General features: G+C 33.1%; 1 protein-coding gene across 1 annotated transcript; it reads right to left on the bottom strand.

The window, feature by feature from the left end:
- Positions 1-11,824: 11,824 nt before the first annotated feature.
- On the bottom strand, positions 11,825-22,052 carry LOC113777944 (ammonium transporter 3 member 1-like). The gene is made up of 3 exons (XM_027323181.1): positions 21,300-22,052; positions 16,131-16,416; positions 11,825-12,511 (listed from the first exon to the last, which is right to left on the bottom strand). Exons 1-3 carry the CDS (start codon positions 21,951-21,953, stop codon positions 11,991-11,993), a joined length of 1,461 nt encoding a protein of 486 aa, XP_027178982.1. The 5' UTR covers positions 21,954-22,052; the 3' UTR covers positions 11,825-11,990.
- Positions 22,053-25,089: the final 3,037 nt, after the last annotated feature.

The following is a 25,089-nucleotide window of genomic DNA, read 5'->3' as shown; positions in this document are numbered from 1 at the left end:
TGCCCCCACTTCTCCCTAAGGCGAACCAAAGGATATCCGCGGGGCGCCTGCCTAACTCTCGCCAGGACTCAAGCAATTCCATTTCAACTTATAGCCGGACCACACAATACAAGACAATAACTTAGATACAATAAATACGGAAGCGTTCAAGCTTAATAATCGTCATCCATTAATCAATCCACACGTCGGTATACAAAATACATTTCGCCCCAAAAGTTACATTTCCATACCCAAAAGTACAATCCAAAACCAAAGGTATAACCAAGAGTAATAGCAAACCCTAAACAAAAATACATTAGGAGGGTTTCTCCATTTCACCTCCGAGTTCAAACCTGTTAAGGAAAACAAATCTACAGGGTGAGCAAAACGCTCGTGAGGCCAAGAACACACATGCAGGCACATAGCTCAGGTAACAAGCCCAATTTACAATTCAAGTAATAATTTGAAAGCAATTAATAATGCCAACAAAATGTAACCAAAAATAATTCAAGAATATAGTAGCTCTCAGGAGCTAAGTTCCACATTTTGCCGATGTCATTCGTATATCTCCCTGTGATGACTCTCCGTCACCCGGGTTGATATTTTCATATCCGTAGTTCACCACTTACTTCTTATCCATCCACCATACACCGCTTCGGGCCCGCACGACATTTATAAGGCGATACTACACGACTATGCCAAGCGAGATCTCTCAATACATCAAGCTTATCTTGTGAATCTCATGGCTCACCGAGGTTCTCGACCAAGTCCATGCCGGCTCGAGTTCCAAGGTCGGCCTATGAGTTTGGGCGTCCCCCGTGTATCATGTAAGTGTCGAGGAGGTTCACTCCAACGACGTATGCAATCATAGCATACTATGTCATGTATTCAGGCATTTGACAGGTTTAAGCAGTATTTCAAGTCATGTAAACCAGGTAAATCATATTAAGCATGAATCATTTGTTTCAAATGAGAACGAGTGCGATAAAATACACACTCGACTCCATTTTCAAAGAATCAAGTAGGCTAAGCGTGTAATCAAGACCATAGAGTTCAAGTAGTCAAACACTTGACACTCACCAAGATATGCAAGCAAGTAGGTTGGATTGAGAGTTCAAACTTCCACGGTAGGGTCCTCTTGGAAGTCCTCGTGCGTGCCTGAACATTGAATAGTAGACAATTACTATAGGTCCCCAAGTGGTGTGAAAGGTTGAACACGAGTAGGGTTCGGAAGTATTTTGAAATTTCGTTTAAGCTTGTCTTTGAAGTTGGATTCCCGAAAAGGTACGAGACTCGAGTAATACCGGATTTTTATTTTTTAAAATCATTGGATGGAAACGAGTACGTGCGAAACGATTGCAAAACGAACGATCGAAATCGGAAGGGGGATGACCACGTCACAATCCGGCAGGAACCTGGCCGGATATCCGGCCGGATTTCTGGCCGAATTGGAGGCAGTGGCTAACCTCCCTTTTTTTCAAATTTCACCACCAATTCGGCCGATAATCCGGCCAGATTCTGGTAGAATAGTTCCCATGCGGATTTCCTTTGAAATTTCAGAATTTTTCGATTTTTAGTCAAAATTTGAAAAATCATAACTTCTTTTCTACTAGTCAAAAATTGATAAACTTGGTACCGTTGGAATCATCTTTGAAAGTACTAAAAGTTCCTAAAAGACACTGTTCCACGAATCTAAATGGAAGGTATTCAAAAATGAGTTTAAAGTTGCTGTCCCAGATCACCCAGGATTGAGCCGGGGTTGGTTTTTTGCTAACTTTGGAAATTCGGCAGAATTCACTCGTTGCAAACCAGCCCTTGAAATTTATAGCTCAATTAGAGGTGCAAGTAAGGTTTAGGGCAGAACCAACGGATCGAGAATCGGAGTTTCGAGCACCAAGATATGGTAGCTCAAAGTTGGGAAAAATTCAAGACTGTTACAAAATTTCCAGATTTGGTTCCGACTTTGGACCTTTTGTTAAGTGTCGAAACGGACTTGAATTGACACCAAATTTTGCAGTATGGTACTCCTATATGAAGGGTATTTCTCTATCAAATTTCGTGGAAAAATACCTTCGGGAAGGTGGTTAACCAATCAACCAAAGTTTGGAAAAATTCTCAAGGCAATCTGCCCTTAATCCTTTTCTTCCCAAATCCAATCGTTTGGCTAAGAAAATCCTCCAATCATGGTTCATATGTGAAAGAAAAGTTTAAGAAACATTCATGGTACATTTGGTAGGTGTTTAGTATCAAGAAATTCATTTAGTAAGACCACCACAAATGTCACGTCAAATCTGTTCAAATCCAAGGCTTTCAAGAACAAAACAGTCACCGTATTTTGATCATAACTCACTCAATTTAACTCGGATTTGAGCATGGTTGATAGTGTTAGAAAATACATGCATAGGACTATAATTTCACAGAAGAAATAGTTTTAAGTTTCAGCATGCAACTAGCTCGAAATTAAGCCTAAAGTTGCAGCATCATCAAATCATTTCGGCAGAACGGCGAAACAGGGCAGCTGAATTCAGATGAGTGGTGCGGTTCACACACATAGAACCAGAACGTGCATTATATACCGTTGGAAATATGGGAATGTCTAGTTTCAAATGCCGCTAACGGCACTTGATTTTGACATCGGAGTACGGAGTTATGGACGAAATACGAACACTGGTCTGGATTACGACGAAACCGTTTTCCAGATTACTAGCTTTGGGAATAAATTCGTTTGACCAACCAAAACTCAGTATTTTTCAATGAAAATTTTTACACAACTACTACAACATATAAACAACACAATCAAGCCATTAAATCCTCAAATTTCTGCATTAAAGTGACCGAACAGAGCAGGGGTAAAATGGGAACTTTTTGCTTCAAGAGCTCAATGAAGTTTCTGGCGATAATGCACCTTTAATCTACTCCCTTAAACACTAATTCAACAATAAAACCATCATCAAACATCATCACAGCCATCAACTCAAAGTGGGAGTTCATAGAGCCCACATTTAACAATTTCTAACAATAATAAGCTACCCATAAGCATAATCAAGCTCTTAAGTGTGAGTTGGCCTTCAATGAACAAGATTTGAAGAGTGGATCATGGTTACCTTACTTGTGTGCTAAAAGGTCAGATTTTGGTGTCCAAAAGCCCCAAGAAAAACCGTGTATGTGCAGCTCCTTCTTTGTCCAAGTGATTGTCCAAGTGAAGAGCTAAGTGTGTGTGAAGTTTTGGTTGAATTTGGTGGAGTTTGTAGAGGAAATGGTGGAAGTTTTTCGGTTGCTCTTTGCTGCAGTTGCTAGCCGTCCATGAAGCTTGCAGATATGAATGTTAGTCTGATTCCTTTTTGCGTACAAAGAACGCCGACCGTCTAATATTTTAAGTACGTAAAAATTTAATTGCAACTAGTGCCCTACTCGCGCGTTTTGTGTTCAATTTCCCTTAAGTTTGTTGCACTAGTGCACTAAACCTCTAGGGCACCTACATTCATATAAATATTATTCATTCTTAATTGTCCCAAAATAATTGTCCAAAGTCCCTCAATTAAGCGCGCACGTGAAAACACGTATTTCCAATTTAGGCGCAATAAAATGAAACCTTCGAGAAATTCTTATAACGATCGTACCACTAGCTATCACTTGTGTGCTTAAACCTAAAATTGTCTATTTTAGGACCATTGTATATGTCTCAAATTTTTGAACTTATTGTACTCCCAATTGGCCAAAGTTTTCAGACACGTTTTCACTTTTCACTAATCAGGCTTTTTTTTTATTTTTTTTTTTAAAAAATAATTTTTGAAATGAAATACTTTAAAAATATAACGATACTATAAACCATGTACTTAGGTCCAATAAGGCTAAAAACTATTATTCGTGACAAAAATCCAAATAAATAATTAATTTAGCCAAAATTAGGGATTTTTAAAATAATAGAATTTTGGAGTCCTCACACAACCAATAACAAACGGCGCACGTCGGTTTAAGGCTACTTTCTTAACTCTCTCGTACTTGTGTTTTAACTTATGATTCACTAACTTATTTTTAGCACTTCTAATAACATATTTTCTCTTACTTAATACCCACTCTTATTCACCAAATTTAGTACACACACCTCACCAAGTGATCACACTACCAAAATGCATAAAAAACCCTAACTTACGCTATTCCTTTAAAAAAATCATAAATTGAGTTATAAATGTCAAAAATTCATATAACTTGGGCTGTTAAAAACAAGACTTGAAACACTAATAATCTTTAGAAGACACCTCAAAGAAATTCAGTTCATAAGTTAGTCCAAATTGAGTCGTACGCTACTATAACATTCCTAGTTTTACTTGTGCAGAGCAAAACTTTCAGTCAACTTTGCCGATTTTCTAGTATTTATAGAAATTGAATCAAACTCTAAATTTATACTGTAAGAAGCGCTATGAGTTTAGTTTCAAACGCAACAAACGGAACTCAATTCCGACTTTCCTATACGAAATTATAGTTAATTTTCCAAAACTGCGCAGAGTCTCCTGCGAAAATTTTCAAATTTTCTAACAACTTGAGAAATTGAATCTTTTCTCAACAAAATTCACTCCCTTGGCTCAAATTCAAGATACATGTGAAGATTAAGGTTTAACAAAGTATCTTAAACAAAAATCTTGCCAAAATCACCATAAAATGACTAATATTTCCATATAAAAGCATATATCAAACTCACCATAAATCTCCCCATCAAGCTACTAAGGTTTTCATGAAATGTACCTAATTCTTCTTTTTTATCATATGAAGAGACATCTAGTATGATTCTTAACCAAGAAATCCACCAAATTTATCGTACATATCTCACTTGTCGGTTACACCAGTACCGTGCACTATGAAACTTAACATGCATCCAATTAAGCATGCACCAAGTTGAATAATATAATGGAAGAAAAATCATGATTGAACCATTAAAGCAACCAAGAATTTAAGGTAAATAAGTTCAAATAAAAGTTATAAAGACAAGTAAAATTTCGGGGCCTCACAAAATCACTCTTCACGTTGATATTACCACAAATCATTCTGGGCAACGACACCAAAAATATGATGTGCGCAGGGTATGCATACAATAATAAAATTCAATCAACAGTTCAGTTTTAAATTTATGATCTACAAAACTACCCTACACGTGATTTTTTACAAGTATACAAGTCATGAGCGAGTATAAGGTAATTAGGATTGAACCTACACGAAAGATAGACAACTACCGGTACTACTAAAATTTCTCTATTATTTAAACTATCAACAAATTAAAACAAACAAATCTAAACTACTAATTGATAGAAAAATACAAATGAAAGCTCCTCAGGCATTGGAATCCTTATCTACTCTTATTTGTGTAATTTTTTGACTAAATCAGTATTAAAATTTTGGTATTATGGCATAATTTTCTTATGTAGGTGATACCCATTTTTGTCGGTATACCAACTATACCTATAATTAAATCATACATACTTTTGTGGTTATGAAATTAACTACAAGCTCATTTACTTCTTAAATTACTACAAAATAAGTCACAAAAGTGTACCTCTACTTTCATGAGTATACTTCCTATATTTAACACTTCAATAAACTAGTGTCAAATTCTAATTTTTATTGCAAATCTAACACCTTGATATTATCACAATCAGTAACCAATTAATCATGATTTTGAGACCAAAAGTGCTAAATAACTTAATCAAAATAATATGTTAAAATAATCAAGAAATCAACACATAACACTCAACCAAATACCCAAGGCATAAATTTTAAAACAACATCAACAATATAGCATCCAAACTAGTAGATTCACTAAATATAGAGTTAAATATAGGATAAAAATTTTGAAAAAGAGAATGACCCCTGTCACTAGAACCTTCCACTGTGCCCCTTTTTCATCCCAATCTTTCTTTTTACTTAGCTTTTATAAGAATGGATACATAACATAAGTTCTAAACTAATCCTACAAATTAAGAGAAATAGAAAAAATTATGAATTCAGGCAAGACACAACCTCTTTGCCCCTTTTGTTTCTTTCTTTTGCTCCAAAGTTCTTTCTCTCTCTAAAGTAACTAGAAACTGAAAACTCTTTCTAAGACTAAAGGCTCCTCTATTTATAATTTTCAAATCTTCTCCAATCTTTCACAAAAATTTTCTTTGTGTCTTGAAGAATAAAAAAGGTGCAATAGAGTGACATAAAATTGACAAAAGTTGATGTGTTGGATCCAAAAAGAGACTACCAAAACGTCATGGGTGCTACAAAAAAGAAAGATGAAAAGCTGGCTGCAAGTTGTACAAGTTGCATAACTTGTAGATTTTTTTCGCTCAAGTATACGATGCTGTATTCGAAACGAATTTAACTATTCAGCCCCATATACTGCTAAACACTTTTCTTCAAAAAGCTCGCTGATGAGTATCTGGCACAATTGCCTTGTTTGACTCGCTCAATCGAATGCCGTATATTACTTAATACTTTTTCTCTTGCAAAATTTTCTAGCGGGTATCCGATTTGGTATCTGATACAAAATTCATTGTCCGGCCCTATATATTCTCATTCAATCCGGTGATGACTTTTTATAACTAGTTTCGGATTGTCCTTGCTCATTCATCCCTACCAAAAATGATAAACTTTAACAAGTAAAACAGAATGAATTCACAAGTTTTCTCAAAATTACTCAAGAATATCAAATATTGTCAAAATAGTCACTTACATTGTCTTAGGAACTCAAAATTAACTATAATTAAATTAAAATATGTACAAATTATTAGGTAAAATGGACACTTGTTGCTACACAATTACAACCCTTATTTATAAAATTAATAAGAAAACTAGTAAAAAGACTACTAAAACTACTACTAAAAATATTATGACTACCCAATTATTCAACCTAATTAACTTTCTAGGCACCACTGTTGATATGGAATGATGGATTGAAAAATAAAGGATTCTTCGAACTGTATCATACTCTCCCATTTAATAAGAACTCGCCCTTGAGTTCTATAGAGAATTCCAACACTAGGATGGGATAATAAGCCGATGATTCTCCCACGAATCTTGTAAGGCCCGAACAATAATATGATCTCCAACACCTAGTCACCAACAAAAGAAATTGCAAACAATCTCAAGGAAACCTCGAACCCAACAATTTCCCCATCTTCCATCGTTAACACAAATTTCATTATTTTTCCCTAATCAATAAGGAATTGAAAATGTGTGGCCTTGATAGGAGAAATCTTGACAAGAGAAGACTTATCAATAGTAATTTTTTCAACAGGAATAATAATTTCTTGACTTAGGAAAGCATCTACATCCATCAAATTATTGGACAACAAATCTATCGGGTTGAAGGTGTTGATGGCTCATCTGGGAAAATTTCATCTCCATGTCTACAAATTTGTCCAATCCCATAAGGTCTATGATTGTTGCATATTAGTAGGAAAAAATGGAACAAACTCGGCTTCTTCACTATCAAGTTCACAAATGAATTTCTCCATCTCTTCCTCCTCCAACTTGGGCTCCAGTGTTTTTGGTTCAAGTTTTACTATAACGGTTGCTGTTGTAGTTGGATGGATCTGTCAAGTTCCAGAAAATTGATAAATGAAAATAGTAGATTTCTTACCAACTCAAAATGACAATAACAAAATAAATAAACCAAACAGAGAAACACGAAAATTTACGTGATTCGGTTCAATTGACCTACATCTACGGGCGAAGGAGTAGCAAATTTACTATAACAGAAAGAGAGTACAAAAGAGAGAGTACAAAACCGTAGGAAATAATTCCTAAGTCCAAAAGGCACCTAAAATTGAAAACACAAAAGTGCCTAAATAGCACTAAATGCTTAATGGTTCAAAGGCCCATGACTTGCTTTTTTTGTTTGATGCCAAACCAAAACCTCTCCTAGATTGGGGCGTGAGCTCCCTAAAAAACTCTGTTGGGTTGGTGCATATGGCACTTGGGCTGGTGCCTTGAGCACATTTAAACTCACTTAGGTCGACTATATTTATAACTACAAAGAGGAGATATTTCTTTATAAAAGTCCCGATGTGGGATACAAAGACACACTCAACAGAGCGATCTCATATCAACAACTCCCATAGATCTGACAAATATGAGAATTTGCAGACTTCATGATCACCAATGTTGTCAGGAGTGAATCTCCCGATTGCACATCTATGACATATAGGTCTCTTGAAGTAACCCTTCACTTCAAGTCCAAGATATAGATCATAGAGAAGATGTACCATACAATCCTTATGTATTTCGATACAATTTATGGTAGACTTGAGGCGATCTAGGCTAGCGCTAAAATGATCATAGTTAGGGCAAAGTGCATCAAAGGTCATCACAGAAGAAGTCTACTCAAATACCACATGATGTTGTAGCGAAAGCGTGTAAGAAGGATTAGTTTCATGAATGAAACCCATAGAAGAACAATGGGTTGAATCTCGTTCAAACTCCAGAATATGAATCAAAAATTCGATAATATCAAGAGAAAATTCTCAATAATTGGAGCAACCATTCAAATTTTCATTGAAATTTGATAAAAGAGGAATCAATTACAAAAACTCTAACTACACCTAATTATATACTACAACAAGTCCTACTCTCAAAAGGAAACAAAGCATAGGTAAAATCCTAAATGAATACATTGTTTGGCTAGGATGATGCCCGGTAATGTTTGGCTTTATGTCAAATCCAATGCTCACCACCCATCTTAAAGGCTCTTCAAGTTAAATAGGAAGCAAAATATGATGGGCCTTATGACAGGTTTTATGTCTGGTGTCCAACTCGACTTGACTCAGTTTCATTCACAACCTTTCTCTTTTGCCACACAATTACAACCCTTATTCATAAGATTAATAAAAAAAACTAATAAAATGACTACTAAAACTACTACTAAAAATACTATGACTATCCAATTATTCAACCTAATTAACTTTTTTAGGCAGGCCTATTGATACAGAATGATGGATTGAAAAACCAAAGGTTTCTCGAACCGTATCATAAGAGGGTATCTATAGGTGTAGCTTAACTCTAAAATTCTCTTAAGAAATTGCTGTGGGACTTATGGGATTTCTCATCCCCCAATCTTTCTATAAGCTTCCCCTCTCCATATCCTTTCTATCGCAATACTCTATGTACCCTATTTTTATCCTAAAACAAGCAATGGTTCAAAGATTAACCAAATAAATGAAAGAGCCTGTAAATGATAATGGGGATGAAAGCATTGAGTTAAAGGAGTAAAATAGTCAATACAACTAAAAATTTTGGTTCTTACTTTTTTATGTTTCTTGTTGAAGGAACTAGATGGACTCAAATTATATTTCAATATAATCTATAAATTGGTAAACATACCACTTGGTTCATTCAAAATAAATAGATTGTAAGTGGATTCTTAAAGAAAATAAAAGTTGGTGAATTGTTGACAAATATAAGGCCAGGTTAGTTGTCAAAGTTTTCATACAAAAGGTAGGAATTGGTTGTTCTTATACAGTCTCCTGTGGTATGAATAGCCACAAAAAAAGGACTACTTACACTAGTTTCAATTCAAAACTTCATTCACTATGTGGATGTTAAAATAACATTTTTAAATAGTGATTTGGAATAAGAAGCATAAATGGAACAACCTGAACAGTTTGCGATATCTAGACAAAAATATGAGATGCCAAAACTTGTTAAATCCATGTGCAGAATTAAATAAGCACATACATAATGGTATAAAAAATTTGACTTAGTTATACTTGCTTCTGTTTTCAAATTCATTGAATAAATGTATGCACCGCAAATTTAATGAAAGTAAAGGTGTCATTATATTCTTGTTTGTGGATGGCATATTATTCTTTGGAACTGGCTTGAAGCAAGTCAAAATTTAAAAACGAAAAGTGTTTTAGCACGTTTCCTGTGAAAGATATGGGAGAATCAGTTGTCATCCAACGAATAAGAATCTCAAGACATAAAGGTAGTGTTGTGCTATCACAGTTTATTACATTGAAAAGATTTTTGAGAAATTCATTCAATTTTGATTATATAGCTGCCTCAACACACTTGGATCCCAAAGTGAAATTTGTGAAAATTGTTGGGTATTTAATTTCTCAATTGGAATGCGATAAAATAATTGAATTTTTTATTAATGGCATATAATGGAGAAAACATAGCATATGTTCTTGGCGTATAGAGTAGATACACAAGCAATCCAAGTAAGATGCATTGTATAGGTATAACAAAAATTTTAAAGTACTTGAAGGTCATAAAAGACTATGGTATATGCTATAATAGTAATCCTTTTGTTTTGAAAGGATATTTTCATACAAGCTAGGTAGCAAATATAGAGATGGCGGCTTATTAGCAAGTGATTGGATTTTTATGCTAGGCGATGAAGTTGTTTCCTGGGATTCAAAAAAAACATGTACCATGAAAGGTGGAACCTCAATTAAATGTTAGATACAATGTCTAGTCCTGAAAATGAGTGAGAAGCACATCATCCTAGTGGTTGAAGTACTATATCTTAATCCATAACAAGGTAAAATAGTGCTTAGTATATTCCTACAAGCTAGAAAAGGTTGAGTCATTGATACTTGACAAGCCTTGGAAATGCTACAAATAGCAGGAGCATGAAGAGTTTGCCTATATATAAATATGGAAGTAATACATCTCAATAGCTGAAGGGTTTGGCTTTGAAACATTCATAAAAATGATAAGGCCTATGAGGCCTAAAAATGTACCGTCATATAGAATTAGTAGTTATTTATGAAATATATATGAGATATGTTTATGTAGCATACTCAGTCCATGTATAGTTCAAAATTTTTCTAACATATCATACAGATTTGTTAATAGAACTTTGTCTAAGGTTTTGGTTTGATTAAAAAGATCATTACTTATGCATAAGATTTTTAGAATTTGCTAAAGATCTTTTAAAGTGCATTTTCAACCGTTGAAAGTGGCAGGAGATTGTTCGATAGTTTTTAAAAGTGTGAGTTGCGACTGTTCATTTTAGATTGGAGTGATGCAATCATTCCTACAATCTCACAAGGAAATAACTACTCTTGGCAGTGAATAAGTATGACTAGAAATGGTTGTAATTTGTAACCACCATAACCTATAAAATATCAATTGAGGGGATGAATTGCTATAGAAAATCATTCTATCAATACTACGAAATTATGTAAAAATCCTAAAAACACTTTTTTCTTGGGATCTTGAAACAACAGTTCAAAGTGTTATCATGACCATTTTATTTTATTCTCAAAGAAAATTATCCATTTTGATTTACACTAGCAAATTTAGTCTAAAGGAAAAGTGAAACTAAGTTATGACTTGAAGCCTGATTCTCATATTTTCCTCACTGGTGGTCATCCCTCAAGTGTATACACTCCCCTAAAGTAAACATGTAAAAGGTGTATACACAATTGCAAAATGCATGTTTCTTCTATAGTTGTAAAAATATCAACATGCCTTGACATGGGACGGAATAGTTTCATTGACATAACAAAGACAAAATTCATGTTTAAACAATTGCAAAATATGTAAAAGACAAAATATGTAAAAGGTGTATAAACAATTGCAAAATTCATGTTTCTTCTATACTTGCAAAAATATCAACATGCCTTGACATGGGATGGAATAGTTTCATTGGCATAACAAAGACAAAATTCATGTTTAAACAATTGCAAAATATGTAAAAGGTGTATAAACAATTGCAAAATTCATGTTTCTTCTATACTTGCAAAAATATCAACATGCCTTGACATGGGATGGAATAGTTTCATTGACATAACAAAGACAAAATTCATGTTTAAACAATTGCAAAATATGTAAAAGGTGTATACACAATTGCAAAATTCATGTTTCTTCTATACTTGCAAAAATATCAACATGCCTTGACATGGGATGGAATAGTTTCATTGACATAACATAGACAAAATGCTAGTTAACAATCTAAAAATGATATATAAATATAAGTGACTATTTGAGGTTTCAAATTCTAAACTATCTCAGTATTTATACTATCAAACAACTTGAGTAGCACCACTAGATGTTTTTCCGTGCATTGTATCATCTGAAGAGAAACCATGCCTTGTCATATCATACTTCTCCCCATCACCCCACAAAGCATATGCTTCTTCTCCATGGACTGCATCATCTCCAATCTTCAGTTGTTCCTCAGACATGCGTAAAGGTATAACTAAGCTTATCAAGAAGCAAATGATTGATGTGGCTACAATGTTCCACCCGATGACGAAACCGCCACCAACAATTTGTTTCAAGATTTGGACACCACCAACACCTCTATACACTCCACCCCTAGAGTTTGCAACAGGTAGAAAAAGGGAACAAAGTGTAGGTTCTGCAAAGAGTCCAGTAAGAATGCCTCCAAGAAAGCCAGCCACAGCATGAGTGTGAAATACAGCCAGTGTGTCATCAATTTTTTGAAGCAAAGTCCATCTTTTGTGAACAATCATCATGGTGAACCATGGAACACTGCCTGAGAGAATACCCATCACTATGGCGGCCCATCCTTGAACAAGGCCTGTAACACACATTTTGGTATGTTAGGGCATGATTCAAAAAGACATAAGGGTTTTTTTCTAAAAGATATTCACTACTCGGTAATGCATCTAAATCAAACACAAAATACTATATGAATGCACAATTAATTCTTCAAATTACATTTATACACTTTTTCAATTCAAATCTACATTTTTAAAAATTAAGTACTTGAACTCTATCTTAACAAATGTCCACTAGACACTTCGTTATACGGTGTAACGCAAAACAATTTGTTCATAAAAAGAATTTAAAATTATCATTGCTTGGCTTAATTACAGTACTAAACTTCCCTACAATTAGTGGAAAGTTGCAAATTGTTCGGGGCTAGTTCAGTTAATCGGCAACTAACCTTTCCAAAACTCGCGATCAATTATTGTGAATTAAATTTTCCAGTCAAGAATACATAAAGAATCATCCCTTCAGTTATGAGCTAGTCTTTCCTTTCTTTTTTCTTTTTTCTTTTTTCCTTTTCCTTTTCCTTTTCCTTTTCCTTTTCCTTTTCCTTGTTTTTCTTGTTTCTTATCAAATCTATTGTGCCATCACTTCCTAACTCTCTTATGTCTTCATCTCACTTTAACATTTCTTTATTTATTCTAATTGGTATTTCGCTATTCATATTTTTTGGAATTGACTCATCATGTGCTCTGCCTTATTGTATGTTTCATCAACATTGTTATGTTTTATGTAATTACTATAATCTTACAAAAGTGATTGATACCAGTAGTTGGTGGTTACCAATTCCAATCACAAAGATTCTAATTAAAGGCTTAAAAAAAGACTTAAATTATTTTTTCTGAATTTTGCCTTGCAGGAAACGTGGTTTTTCTTTTTTCCTTTTGGAATCTGGAGTCAGGGGAGAAGTCTTGATCAACTTAGATTTATGTGGACTAGATAATAATGCTTACCTTCTAAAACTTATTAAATCAAGTAATTGAACTATTTAAGTACTCACTGATGAATCAATTATTAGCCAAGCTGTGGCATGTCGGGATACAGAAGAAAAGGAAAGAAAAGAAAAGAGGAAAAGAAAAAGTTGAATTAACCTATACAATTATAACTGCTGATGAACTCAAAAAGGAATAACCAACAACTCCCTGGTTGTGAGGGAGTTTGTGTAATTAAGGCCCTTTGCTTTGATTGTGCAATTGGCAAACTTTTACAATGACCTATATGTGAATGTCAACATCTTCTAGTCCTAGCAAGTTATGTATTTTCCCCTTGAAAATATAAAAAAAATTTCCAAAATATTCTCAATAAATCAAACTTTTTCCTCCATAGAACTTTTCAAAAAATTTGATATTGACTCTAAATTTTACACGTATATGAAGTTCATCCCTTCAAAGCAAATTATCTGGGCCGTCCTTGAATAGAAAAATTAGACTCAAGAATTGCTCAACTAAAGGGGCGCTTGGTTCTTGGTTTGGAATTGGAAAGGGAAATGCAATGATGGATAGAGGGTCTACTAATGAGGGTTTTGGTCAATTCCTCCTAATTTGGTCGGAAATTATGAATGGTCAAAATTTAAGACATGATTTCAATATTTCAATTTCCATTGCACTGGACCAAGCGCGAAGTATTGGAATTATTGTAATTTCAAGTACCAAAACCCCTAAACCAAGCAGCCCCTAAATCAATCTAACTAGTAACTATGAACAAAGCCACATGATTTGTGAATTTACAAACTGTGGAACAATTTCATGTGCATTTGTATTTGCAAGTACATAGATGTATAGTTTTTGTGTACACATACATACATACATACATACATATATATATATATAGAACATATTTCTAAAAGATTTCAAATTTTCTTGTTCATATTACTAAAACACTTGAGATTAGGCAGTCCAACAAGCATCTTGCTGCAAATAAATAGCTTTCACACATACCTAAAAAAGCTTTTGGGAACCCTTTGAATGTCTCCTTCAGTGTGTAATCGAGAAATATCTTAAATTTCTATGTAATCTCAGCATTACATTACAATTCAGAGTATTTTTACTGTTTTAATGAGTGATTTTGTTTATAATAAAGTCATTGTCCAAAAGATGGAATTATTAGGCATTCTTGAATTGCCTTTATTGATCATGACTTCTAGAGAATATTGAATTGGTCAACCTATGTTATGCTTGGTTGTTAAGCCACTCAAAGTAACATCATGGAGATCTTAACATAGCAAGAAATCTGCAAATTCAACTTGTCGTGATTACCAGTCCACTATAAAGCGGACCAAATTCATCATTGATTTAAAAGGAAAAATCAATTGACAATTAAATGAATAAGCTAATTTTATCTAGAAGTACTTACAGCCTCCAACTTTGACTTTTCTGCCCAAATTCATCATGCAAACCTTGGACTGCCCACTTTTCAAAAGGTTGGACACTTTGCCAATAAAATAAGGGGAAACATGGTGGAGCGACATGGATCTAAGTGGCAGCAAATCAGCTTTTAGGTTCAGAAAATTTAAAACTTCTAAAAATTACTTCTTATTTTGGCCCCACTAAAATTTTATGTATTCTTTTTTCATTGAATATGTAGTGGTCCCCAAACAATTAAAAATTCATAATTATTACAATCAACATGAATTTTGGATCTCCTTAAAATTAGTTGTGGAAGTTATTTTAAGAATAAATTCTTTCAAAGTTTTTAAATTAAAATAGAGAGAATGATTTTCACTTCTAAATTCAAGAATAATATGAATTTCAAAACCTATTAATTTAAAAAAGAGAACATATGTTTAACAAAAATATCCATTAATTTTAATCACACTATTACTTCATTTCATGTAATATTGAAAATTTACCCTCGGGTTTTGACTCCGCCATTGAGGAGAATCAATTTTCAAACAAGCATATAAAAAGTTACATCTAAGTGAGCTTTTTCAGGGTAGTTGCTTCATTTGTTTTCATTTCCTGTGCGACCACTTGGTTTGGTTTGATTTGATTTATTCTAGGGTAGAATCCGCGAAGGGGAATTTGAGGAACTCCAATTTCATAACTTTAGAAAATTATATCATAACTTCAGATGCATCAACCCCAATTTCTTAGACATCTAGTTTTCTAAAATTTCATATGCGATTTTTATTGTGTGTATAACTTTTAAAGCTAAAGCATATTTTATATTGCTACTAGTCAAATATTTCCTTCCATCCCCAACATCATTACACCATTTGATCATTACAAAGCTAAGATTTGAAAAAAATTAAATATTTTTATTAATTAAATGACCATGTTGAATGAAAAAAATTTAATGACCAAAATAAAGAATTTTAAATAGTTTAATGTCCATTTGCACAAACGAATTTCGCAAACTTTTTAAATTTAGATTTTTTTTCACTACGTGCACATGTTGACCAATTTTAGCCTTAATTGGAAAGTAAGAAATGTGAAGCAAAAATCCAAAATCTCTAATTTCTGAAATCTCAACGTTAATTGTTAGACAAAGGCTTTCTCGACCTACAAACTTTTTATATTTACGTCTTTCTTCACATGAACTCGTCGCAGAATTAACCAATTTTAGCCTTAGTTGAAAAGTATGCAATGTCCCAGTGCGAAATAATGCTCAGAATAGTTGGAGAGGAAATAAAGATAGGGCAGACATACCTGCACCAGGAGTAATACAAACAAGGCCAGTAATCATGCCTTGAACAGCTCCAATTACGGAGGGCTTATTGAAGAATATGACATCTAACCACGTCCACACTAGAAGGCTTGTTGCAGCACAAATGTTGGTGTTGAGGACGGCCATGGAAGAGTCAATATTGGCACTATACGGGTCTCCTCCATTGAAACCTGCCCATCCCATCCACAGTAACCCTGCCCCAGCTAACATTAGTAGCACATTGTTTGGTGGAAACCTCTCTCTGTCATTTTTTGATCTTGGACCAACCTGTAAGAAATATATATATATATATATAATGTTATTTTAATATTTTCATGTTGTTTACTAAATTAACATTTTTTAATTAAATTATCAGTCAAGATAAGATGATAATTAAGGTTGAGGCTACAGAACGTATAGGTTTTGAGTTCGAATGCTCCTTTCCCCTCCTCGTTTCTTAAATCGCACGTCTCCCGTGCTGGTAAAAAAAATTAAAAGAAGGATGATGGTTCAATTGTAGTTTGATTTTGGATTATGTTGTTCATTTCTGACATCATTCTTGGGTCATTTTGCCAGTAAAGTTTCTGGAGTTGTTGATTGGGAACATAAGATACCTTTCTTTGCCCAATCAAGTAATGAGATTTAGTAGTCATTCCTATGAGGAAAAAAAAAAGAGATTATTTTACAAGTTTCCTTAATATTTTGGACTAATTTAATTAGTCTCTTATCTTTAAATTACTATATATGGTGCACCACAAGACATGCGCAAGCCAAATACATTCACCAATTTACAATCTGTCCACACCATATGAGAACCAAACTAAAAACATGAAATCCACACTTTCTTAATCATATCATGCTTAACTTATTAATCATCTTTCATAAATTGACTTTCTTCCTCAAAGTTAGAAAAAAAATTCTTTTCTACATCTATTATCCATATTCCATCCTAAATAAAGAAAAAATCAGAAAAATGAAAAAGGAAAAAGGATTTTGGGACCTGAAAATACATCTAATGTATACTTAAATGTAAGCACTAACATTTGTTGTCCCCCTTGCAATATCTCTCAGATAATGATTGAGAGTTGAAAGCGTGTACCCATGAAAAACATTTAAAGTAAAAATGTAGAATAAGATTCAAACTTGTTTGGAAATTCATTTTTCCTCAAAAAAAAAACTTTTATATTTTTTATGAACATATTTTTTAATTACCTTTTTATCTTATATATATCAAATTATTACAATATATTTTCTTACAAAAACTTCAGAAAATACATAAGTGGTCTCTAGTCGAAAGCGTGGACCCATAAGTCTTTCTCTGCAGGGAGACAAGCCAGAAAGTCTATTTCATGAGAAGGAATGTTAAACGCCTAATTCTACGGAATGACTAGAGACGACTTATGTATAGGAGCTTCTATGGGCCCTTTTTGTCATCGTACAGAATAATGTGATTTTGTCAATGCCCACATTTTTCACTGGTTATAATGGACACCAAAATTAGACTATGGGACAGAAAAGTCAAAATGTCAACTACACAAATGTGAACAAAATAAAGAGTTATCTTCCCACCACCATGAGTTAAGAATTCCTAATGGGTCGGTTGTATTTGGTAATTTATGATGTTCAATTTAGGTTTGAAGGACACAAGATTCAATAGGCGTGAAATAACCTTTCAAACTTTTCGGCTGATTTGGTAGAAGGATTTAGACCTCAATAAAGTGAAAAAGATATAGTTAATAAAAAAAAATGTTTCAACTTCATATTGTAATTAAATCCCTCCCAAGCATTGGCTGTAGTGTATTTTTTTTTTTTTTTGTCGACACATAGGTGTTCGGATCAATTCTTACGGGGCCCGACTTATTGGCTATAATGTATTTGTTTAATAAGAATTTTTTTTAAAAAAAAGTTTTCAACAAGGGAGAGGTGGGATTTAAGAAGTAAGGAAGGGGTAAGGGAATTTGAATCCAAAATCTTTAATTTCTGAGACCTCAACCTTTAATAAGAATTAATTAGTTCTAAGTAAAATTATCATGAAGAAACCACTTACAATACTTTATAAGTATACCAAGTGTTACTACCAGCATAGACTTATATGTTGATTCATCATCCCAAAATATATAATAACTCCATTTCAATGGTGTGTTTTTGAAGAGATTTTAGAAAATAATATCCTAACAATTCTTCAGATAAATGGGTACATAAGATAAAAATAGGCTAAAAAATGGAGTTTTCAATATACAATTTTGTTAGGAAAAAAAATGTAACAAAAGAAGTTTTTCTCCTCTCCATGCTATGTACCTCCTACTCAACATTTTTTTTTACAATAATTATATCAAAAATCTAATCTAAAGAAATAATAGTCAAACGTAAATTGATAACCATCTATTGAAATAATCAATTAGTGACCTCAATTAATTTTGTTTCACAAAGAAAGGGGATGACCTACTCAAAATTTCCTCTAGGTCCAAATCCTTCTAGTCTATTTGACGTTAGTATACAGCATGTGGCTTTACGTAGTGCAGCGGGAAAAGTAGGAAGCATACGGGGGACATCGTCCATTTGTCATTGTCAATTGCCTTATTCATAGTCAAAGTCTTCATGAAAAGCTCCTGAATATTGGTGGAAAAATTAATTGCAAGGCCTTGGAACCTAGTAACCTAGTATAAGAGCAACTTGGAAAATAACAAGAGGATGGTGACAGTCTCAAAACTTTTCTTTCTTTTTTTTGGATAATCTCAGCAACCTCCACTAAGATTTATAAGTATTTCACTGCCCTCTCTTCAAGTTTTGAAAATTACATTAACCTCCCTTCAAATATATTATCCTGTAACATTTAAGTCCAACCAATAATTAAAAAGTGATATTAGAAGAGAGAGCAAATATGATTCCATCATTGCCTACAAAATTGTTTAATTAATCTAATACCATCCCAAACATTAAAGAAAACACTAGAATTTGTTGTTTATCATCAGAAATTAAATCACATATAGCGTCAAAAACAGTATATCATTATATATATTTCACTTAATGTAAGATTCAATTTGCTTTTTTTAGTTACAAACCCATTATCAAACAAGATCAACAACAAATAATTAAAAAAGCTGTAACCAAAATATTACAAAGAGCAAACTTTAATACCTAAAAATCTCAACAACTAACCTTCATATGTTGACAAGAATATTTATGTTGACAAGAATACTTAATACCTTAATATTTTGGTTGCAAATTTTTTAATTATTTGTTATTGTTGATCGTGTTTGATAATGATTATATAACTAAAAAGAGTAATTTGAATCTTTTATTAATTGAAAAATATATAATGATATACTATTTTTTTATGCTATATCTGATTTGATCCCTAATGATAAACAGTAAATTTTAGTGTTTTTCTTTAATGTATCAATTGGTATTGAATTAATTAAATAATATAGTAGAAGAGAGGCAAAGATGGAATCATATTATCTTCTCTTTCTCAATATCACTTTTTAATTATTGGTTGGGTCTAAATGTTACAAGATAACCTCAAGGAAGGGTAATATAATTTTTGAAATCTGAAGGGAGGCCAGTGAAATAGTCAGAAACCTCAGAGGAGATTTTTGAAATTATCCCTTTCTTTGGGTAAGAAAATCTTCTCAAGTTTTTAAGACATAGATTTTCTTCTCTTAAAATTTTAAGAAATTTTAAATATGTTCTTTGTAAATTCAAATTTTTGCCCTTAAAAATTTTGAAATACTATATAATATATGCATAACTTTAGATATATTAAACCTCACTCCCTTTAACTAAATTTTCTGGTTCCGTCTATGATTATACATTGACATTGTCCATAGCCCAAATGAAAAATTACCAAAAATTTGTTTCAATTTACGTTGAACACATAGATTGATTACTTCAAAATTTGTGTTTCATGAGATTCAAAGACATTGAACAATTTCCTTAGAACTCTTCCCCCGCAAACCCCCCCACCCCCCACCCACAAAAAAAAACTTTCTTTTGTTGTTGTGGTAAATATAGCTGTAAAAATAAATTAAACCGAAAATTTATAGTTCTTATATTCAGAGATTTAGTAATTCAATTTCAGGATAGCCCTCCCAAGCTGTTACATGGCCTTTTGCACTGTTATATGAAGTTGTGATGATCACTCAAGTAAGTATATATGATTTAAATATGATAAAGTCAACACATAAATTTGTCTTTGCAACAAAAAAGAAACGGAAAAGAAAAACTCACACGCATGTAAATTGTTTTACATTATTGTAAATTCCAAGAAAGTTTTGACCGCTATTGATTTAGGAATTTCAAGATAATCACTTAACCATATAGTATGTGATTGCAAGACCTCATGATTTAGGAAACATCAAGGAAGGACAAATGACACGCATGTATCACCATAGAAAAATGTTCCAAACACGTTACTATTGGCGGCCTTAACTTTTCTCTTGCCACTATCGATCAATTTCAACTAAAAGTAAGAAGTTGGTGAGATGTATCTCAACTTAGGGAGTTCTACAGGGAAAATTAATCTCAGATTTCTTCCTAGGAAACCTTAATAAATTCCTTGCCACAGAAAGAAACGTGCATATTGCTGGACCTGGACCACACAAAGAAATGTTTATAAATAATGGCATGTTTTGTTGGTTATGAAGTTTACTAAGCAAAACTTGACCAAATATTCCCCAAAATATTTGATGGAAATGGACATTGAGCTATTGCTTTTGTATGCCTTAAAAGATAAAAATTCTCCAGTTCCAGTATATGAAAAGAATAAAAGACTTGAGAGAATCTGATCCTAAGCTAGGGATGGATTAATATTCCAAGATCCAATGGGTTTGTATTGTGTAATTAATCGTGGTTTAAATATTTTTACTTTCAGTAAAATGAGATTTTGAAAGTTACCGACCCACCTAACTCTTTTTTTTTTGGCATGTTTAACCACGTAAATCTAAAGTTATTTAAAATCCAACAAAACCTCAAGCTATATTTTTGCTTAATTCTGAAATCTGGGACATTTTTATAGACTTGTAAGACCAAAATATATCTACATACCGGCGCCAATAATTACAGTGTTTGTGATACTATCAAAATTCCGGCATCAAATGTATAAGTTTATTATGCAAATTCAGCCATCGTTGCTGGGAAAAAAGGCAAAATCAAGAGAAGAAAATACTAACCCAATAAGCAGCAGTAATGCCGGCAATCCCTGAGGAAAGATGAATGACATATCCACCTGAATAATCAATCACACCCCATTGGAACAAGAACCCTCCTCCCCATAGGCTAAATGCACCCACAGTATATGAAAATGTAAGCCAAAGAGGCACGAAAGCCATCCAAGCCTTGATATTCATCCTCCCAAGAACAGATCCCGCAAGAAGTATCACCGTTATGGCCGCAAAAACACACTGAAACCACACCATCGACGCCATGGGATAGTAAGGAGTTGCCATCGCAGTCTCAAGGGTGCCATTTTTATGGTAATGAGCAGTAGCCGGAAGTGCTGCTTGGTCGATGAGAAACTTCTGACCCAAAGCCGGTCCAGCTTTTCCCCAAAAGGGCAGGAGTTTTTCGCCGAAAGACATCTTGTAAGCCCACGTTACCCAGCAGATGACCACGGCCGCGAAGGCGTAAAGGGCCATGAAAGCTGAGTTTACTGCCCATTTCTTCTTGACTATGCTGCCGTAGAGGATGACCAAACCTGGCACGCTTTGGAGGCCAACGAGCGTCGCCGATATCATCTGCCATGCGTTGTCACCTTTGTTTAGCCAGTCAGTAACCGCCAGCGATGTGTTGGCCTGGTAGGCTCCGGGGACTACTGTGGCAGCCATGGATGGAAGGATTGATGGGTGGAATGTGGTTTTGGTGGAAAACCGAAGAGTTGAGATTTGGTTTTGCTTATTTGAGAAGTAGACCAAGACTTTAGTTTGCTTGGTCTATATGCTAACTTCATCACATATAACTTCAGATATTAGAAATCTAGAAGTACAAATGTATTTCTGTACTATTTATTACTCTAGTAAGTACACGTGAGAAAGGATAGATTAGTCTCCCCTTCTCTTGGCAGAACAGGATAGATTACATTATATAAATATTATCATTGTCGAAAAAAATAAGTACATATGAGAAAGAAACCACTATCTTTGGCTTAATGATCATCAAAAAAGGCTAAATTTTTCTTTGGACTGTAAATCAGGGATTCAAACCTCATCTGTAGTAAAAAAAATTTTAAAAATGTGTCAGAACACCCATTTGATCTAATCAGATCTATATATCTGTTATTTCCTTATACAAGCTCTTTATGCTCCGCTCCCAGTAAAATATGATCGATTATGTTATATAAATGTTATTATTATCGGGAAAAAAAAAAGTACACATGAGAAAGGAATAAGTGGTTGAAAAGGAAGTAAATGTCATTAATTAAGTCATAGATCCTGGAAGTGATGAGTTTCACATGGGGAACTTGTTATATGACGCCCGGCTGGCAAATTACTCCTATTCAAGTTGACTAGTAAGAATCGAATAGCTATGGATCCGGGGCTCTCGTGTTGAGATTCCATCTAGTTCTATAAACTGAAATAATTTTGGTATAAACTAAGGGTTTATTTGACAAATAAGTTTTTGGCCAAGTTTGTCCTCTACAAGTTTTTTAATAACTTTAACTACAGTAATTTCAAAAAATTTCTCAAAATTTTTAAATTATATATTTCAAAATACCCAAAAATTGAAAATATACAAAAAATTACATATTTCAAAAATTTTTCCTACAACTTTTATATTAAGTTATAATAAAGTTTTAAACAAACAGCAAAAAACTCATTTACCAAATGGGAATATATTTTTGATGTAATTGTGAGCTTTACATCAACTTAGATATAGTTCATATTTACTCTAAAATTGTACTAATTTACATCAAAATTCTATTAGTTTATAAAATTGGAGAGACCCCATTTCCCCTATAATTGGGGCTTTATGCGAATAAAGTTTCTAGTTGTAAGAATTGGAGATGAGGGCTCTTTCTTTTTACTTGCACTATTTTGTAATGAGTTTATGATTTGAAATAATATAGATTCAGTCGTTTTGTTATTAAAAATAAAAGAAATGACGAGACTCTTCATCTTATTTTTCCAAAGGAACTAAAATAGTAAATTTTGTGAATTAATAAATGAAAAATGTAAGACACATTTTGAAGCTAAATAGAATAAAAAATTGGACTCACAAACAAATTAGTTAAAAGTTTCCATCGAATATCACTCCATAATTTAATTTTTTTGCTCACCCTAACCGCAGTGGTAAGGCAACATGTAAGAGAGCGACGTATATATTACAATACATGGTTACCTTTTCTCCAAAACAAAAATAAAGAGAATGAATCAATAAGCGAAAACATCTAAAGGGAAACAAAAAGCTATCTGAATCAATGGCGCCATGGAAACATCGTTATGAAAAAAGAGGTAATTGACTTGCATCGCCTAGGAAACATAATATATAACTTCTTTAATTACTTAAAATGGATAAAGGATGAATTTGATTAGAAAGTAATTGACTTAAAATTAACTAATTATAGGAAAAAAGGGTATATTAGTTTACTCAATTGCTAAAATCATTGATGAAACTCAAAAAGGATATATCCATTATATCTCTAAAAAAGGGAAAATTTTCCATTTGTGAATTTTCATACAATTTTTCATTGCAAAGTAAACTAAACATAATGAAAAAAGAACTTGTTACACTTGTTCAATTATGACAAAGTAAAACTCTGCCCTAGCAATGCCAAATTCACCTGCCTGCCTATATTGAACTGAATTGGTTTTAAATGAAAATTAGCAACTAAAGGAAAATGATAATAGTTCATTTCAATGTCCAATAATATGGAAGAAATTTGTCGATCTTGCTGATTTACTGCACAAACGCTCCATCTTTAATTTTTTTTTTCCGAGCTGAGTGCTAGAACTATGGTAATTACTATTGATAAGTCTTCTGGCATAAACAAAAAGAAAAAGAGTTAGTAGGACAAAAGAGGCTATTTCATTGATTCAGGCTTCTTAACTAGTTGATTGATTCTTGGTAACGTTTTATGTAAATAAATTGTTATGCTATTTTCCCTCAAAAAAAAAAAAAAGAAAAGAAAGCAAAAGAAGTAGTGGATTCATACTTGTTAGATACAAAATGATCATGTGGATTGTTAGTTTGTTGCATTTATTGGTGATGATTGATTTTTGAACACAATTCCCAAAATCATAAAAAGAATACTACTCCCTCCGTCCCACTTTGATAGTCCTGTATTCCTTTTTCATCTGTCTCAAATTATAGTCCACTTTCTAATTGAAAAATGTAGTTATATTTTAATTTTTCTAAAATACCCTTATTCAATGTAAGTAGTTGTTACTATAAACTTATCCCATTTAATGAGAGTTGATTCTTTTTTTTAAAATTAATTCAAGTTCCCATAAAGTTGTACCATATTTAATGTGAGGGTATTTTAGGAAAATAGCAATCTAAATTTATTTTTTCAATAAAATTAACTATTTTTTCTTAAACTGTGTGAAAAAAGAAACGGGACTATCAAAATGGGACGGAGGGAGTACTATTGTTTCACACTTGTTTAATTCTATGATTTTATACTTCTTGTATTTCGATTGGTAAAATTTGAACATATTTTGCACCCTACGGTAGTCAATTTTTTGCACTAACAAATTGTCAACTTTGTGAATCTAATAATTCTTTGTACATATATAGGTTGCATTCTACAAAGTTGACAATCCATTTGGCAAGTAGAGAGAAAGCAAACGAGTTTCCATATGATGAGAAGGTGAAGATTCTTGAAATTCGGCAGTAGAGATCTAATCTTGGAGATCAAATCATAAGTATTGGCATTTGGCAAATAGAAAGAAACTAAACATGTGTATAATATTACGGTTCCAGGTTGTAACTTGTAAGGAGAAGATTCTTGAGGGCTTAAAAAAG

The sequence above is a fragment of the Coffea eugenioides genome, chromosome 7, assembly GCF_003713205.1.
Source record: "Coffea eugenioides isolate CCC68of chromosome 7, Ceug_1.0, whole genome shotgun sequence".
NCBI classification, from domain to species: Eukaryota; Viridiplantae; Streptophyta; class Magnoliopsida; order Gentianales; family Rubiaceae; genus Coffea; species Coffea eugenioides.
The sequence above is the reverse complement of the archived record's forward strand: the minus strand, read 5'-3'. Positions and strand labels throughout refer to the sequence as shown.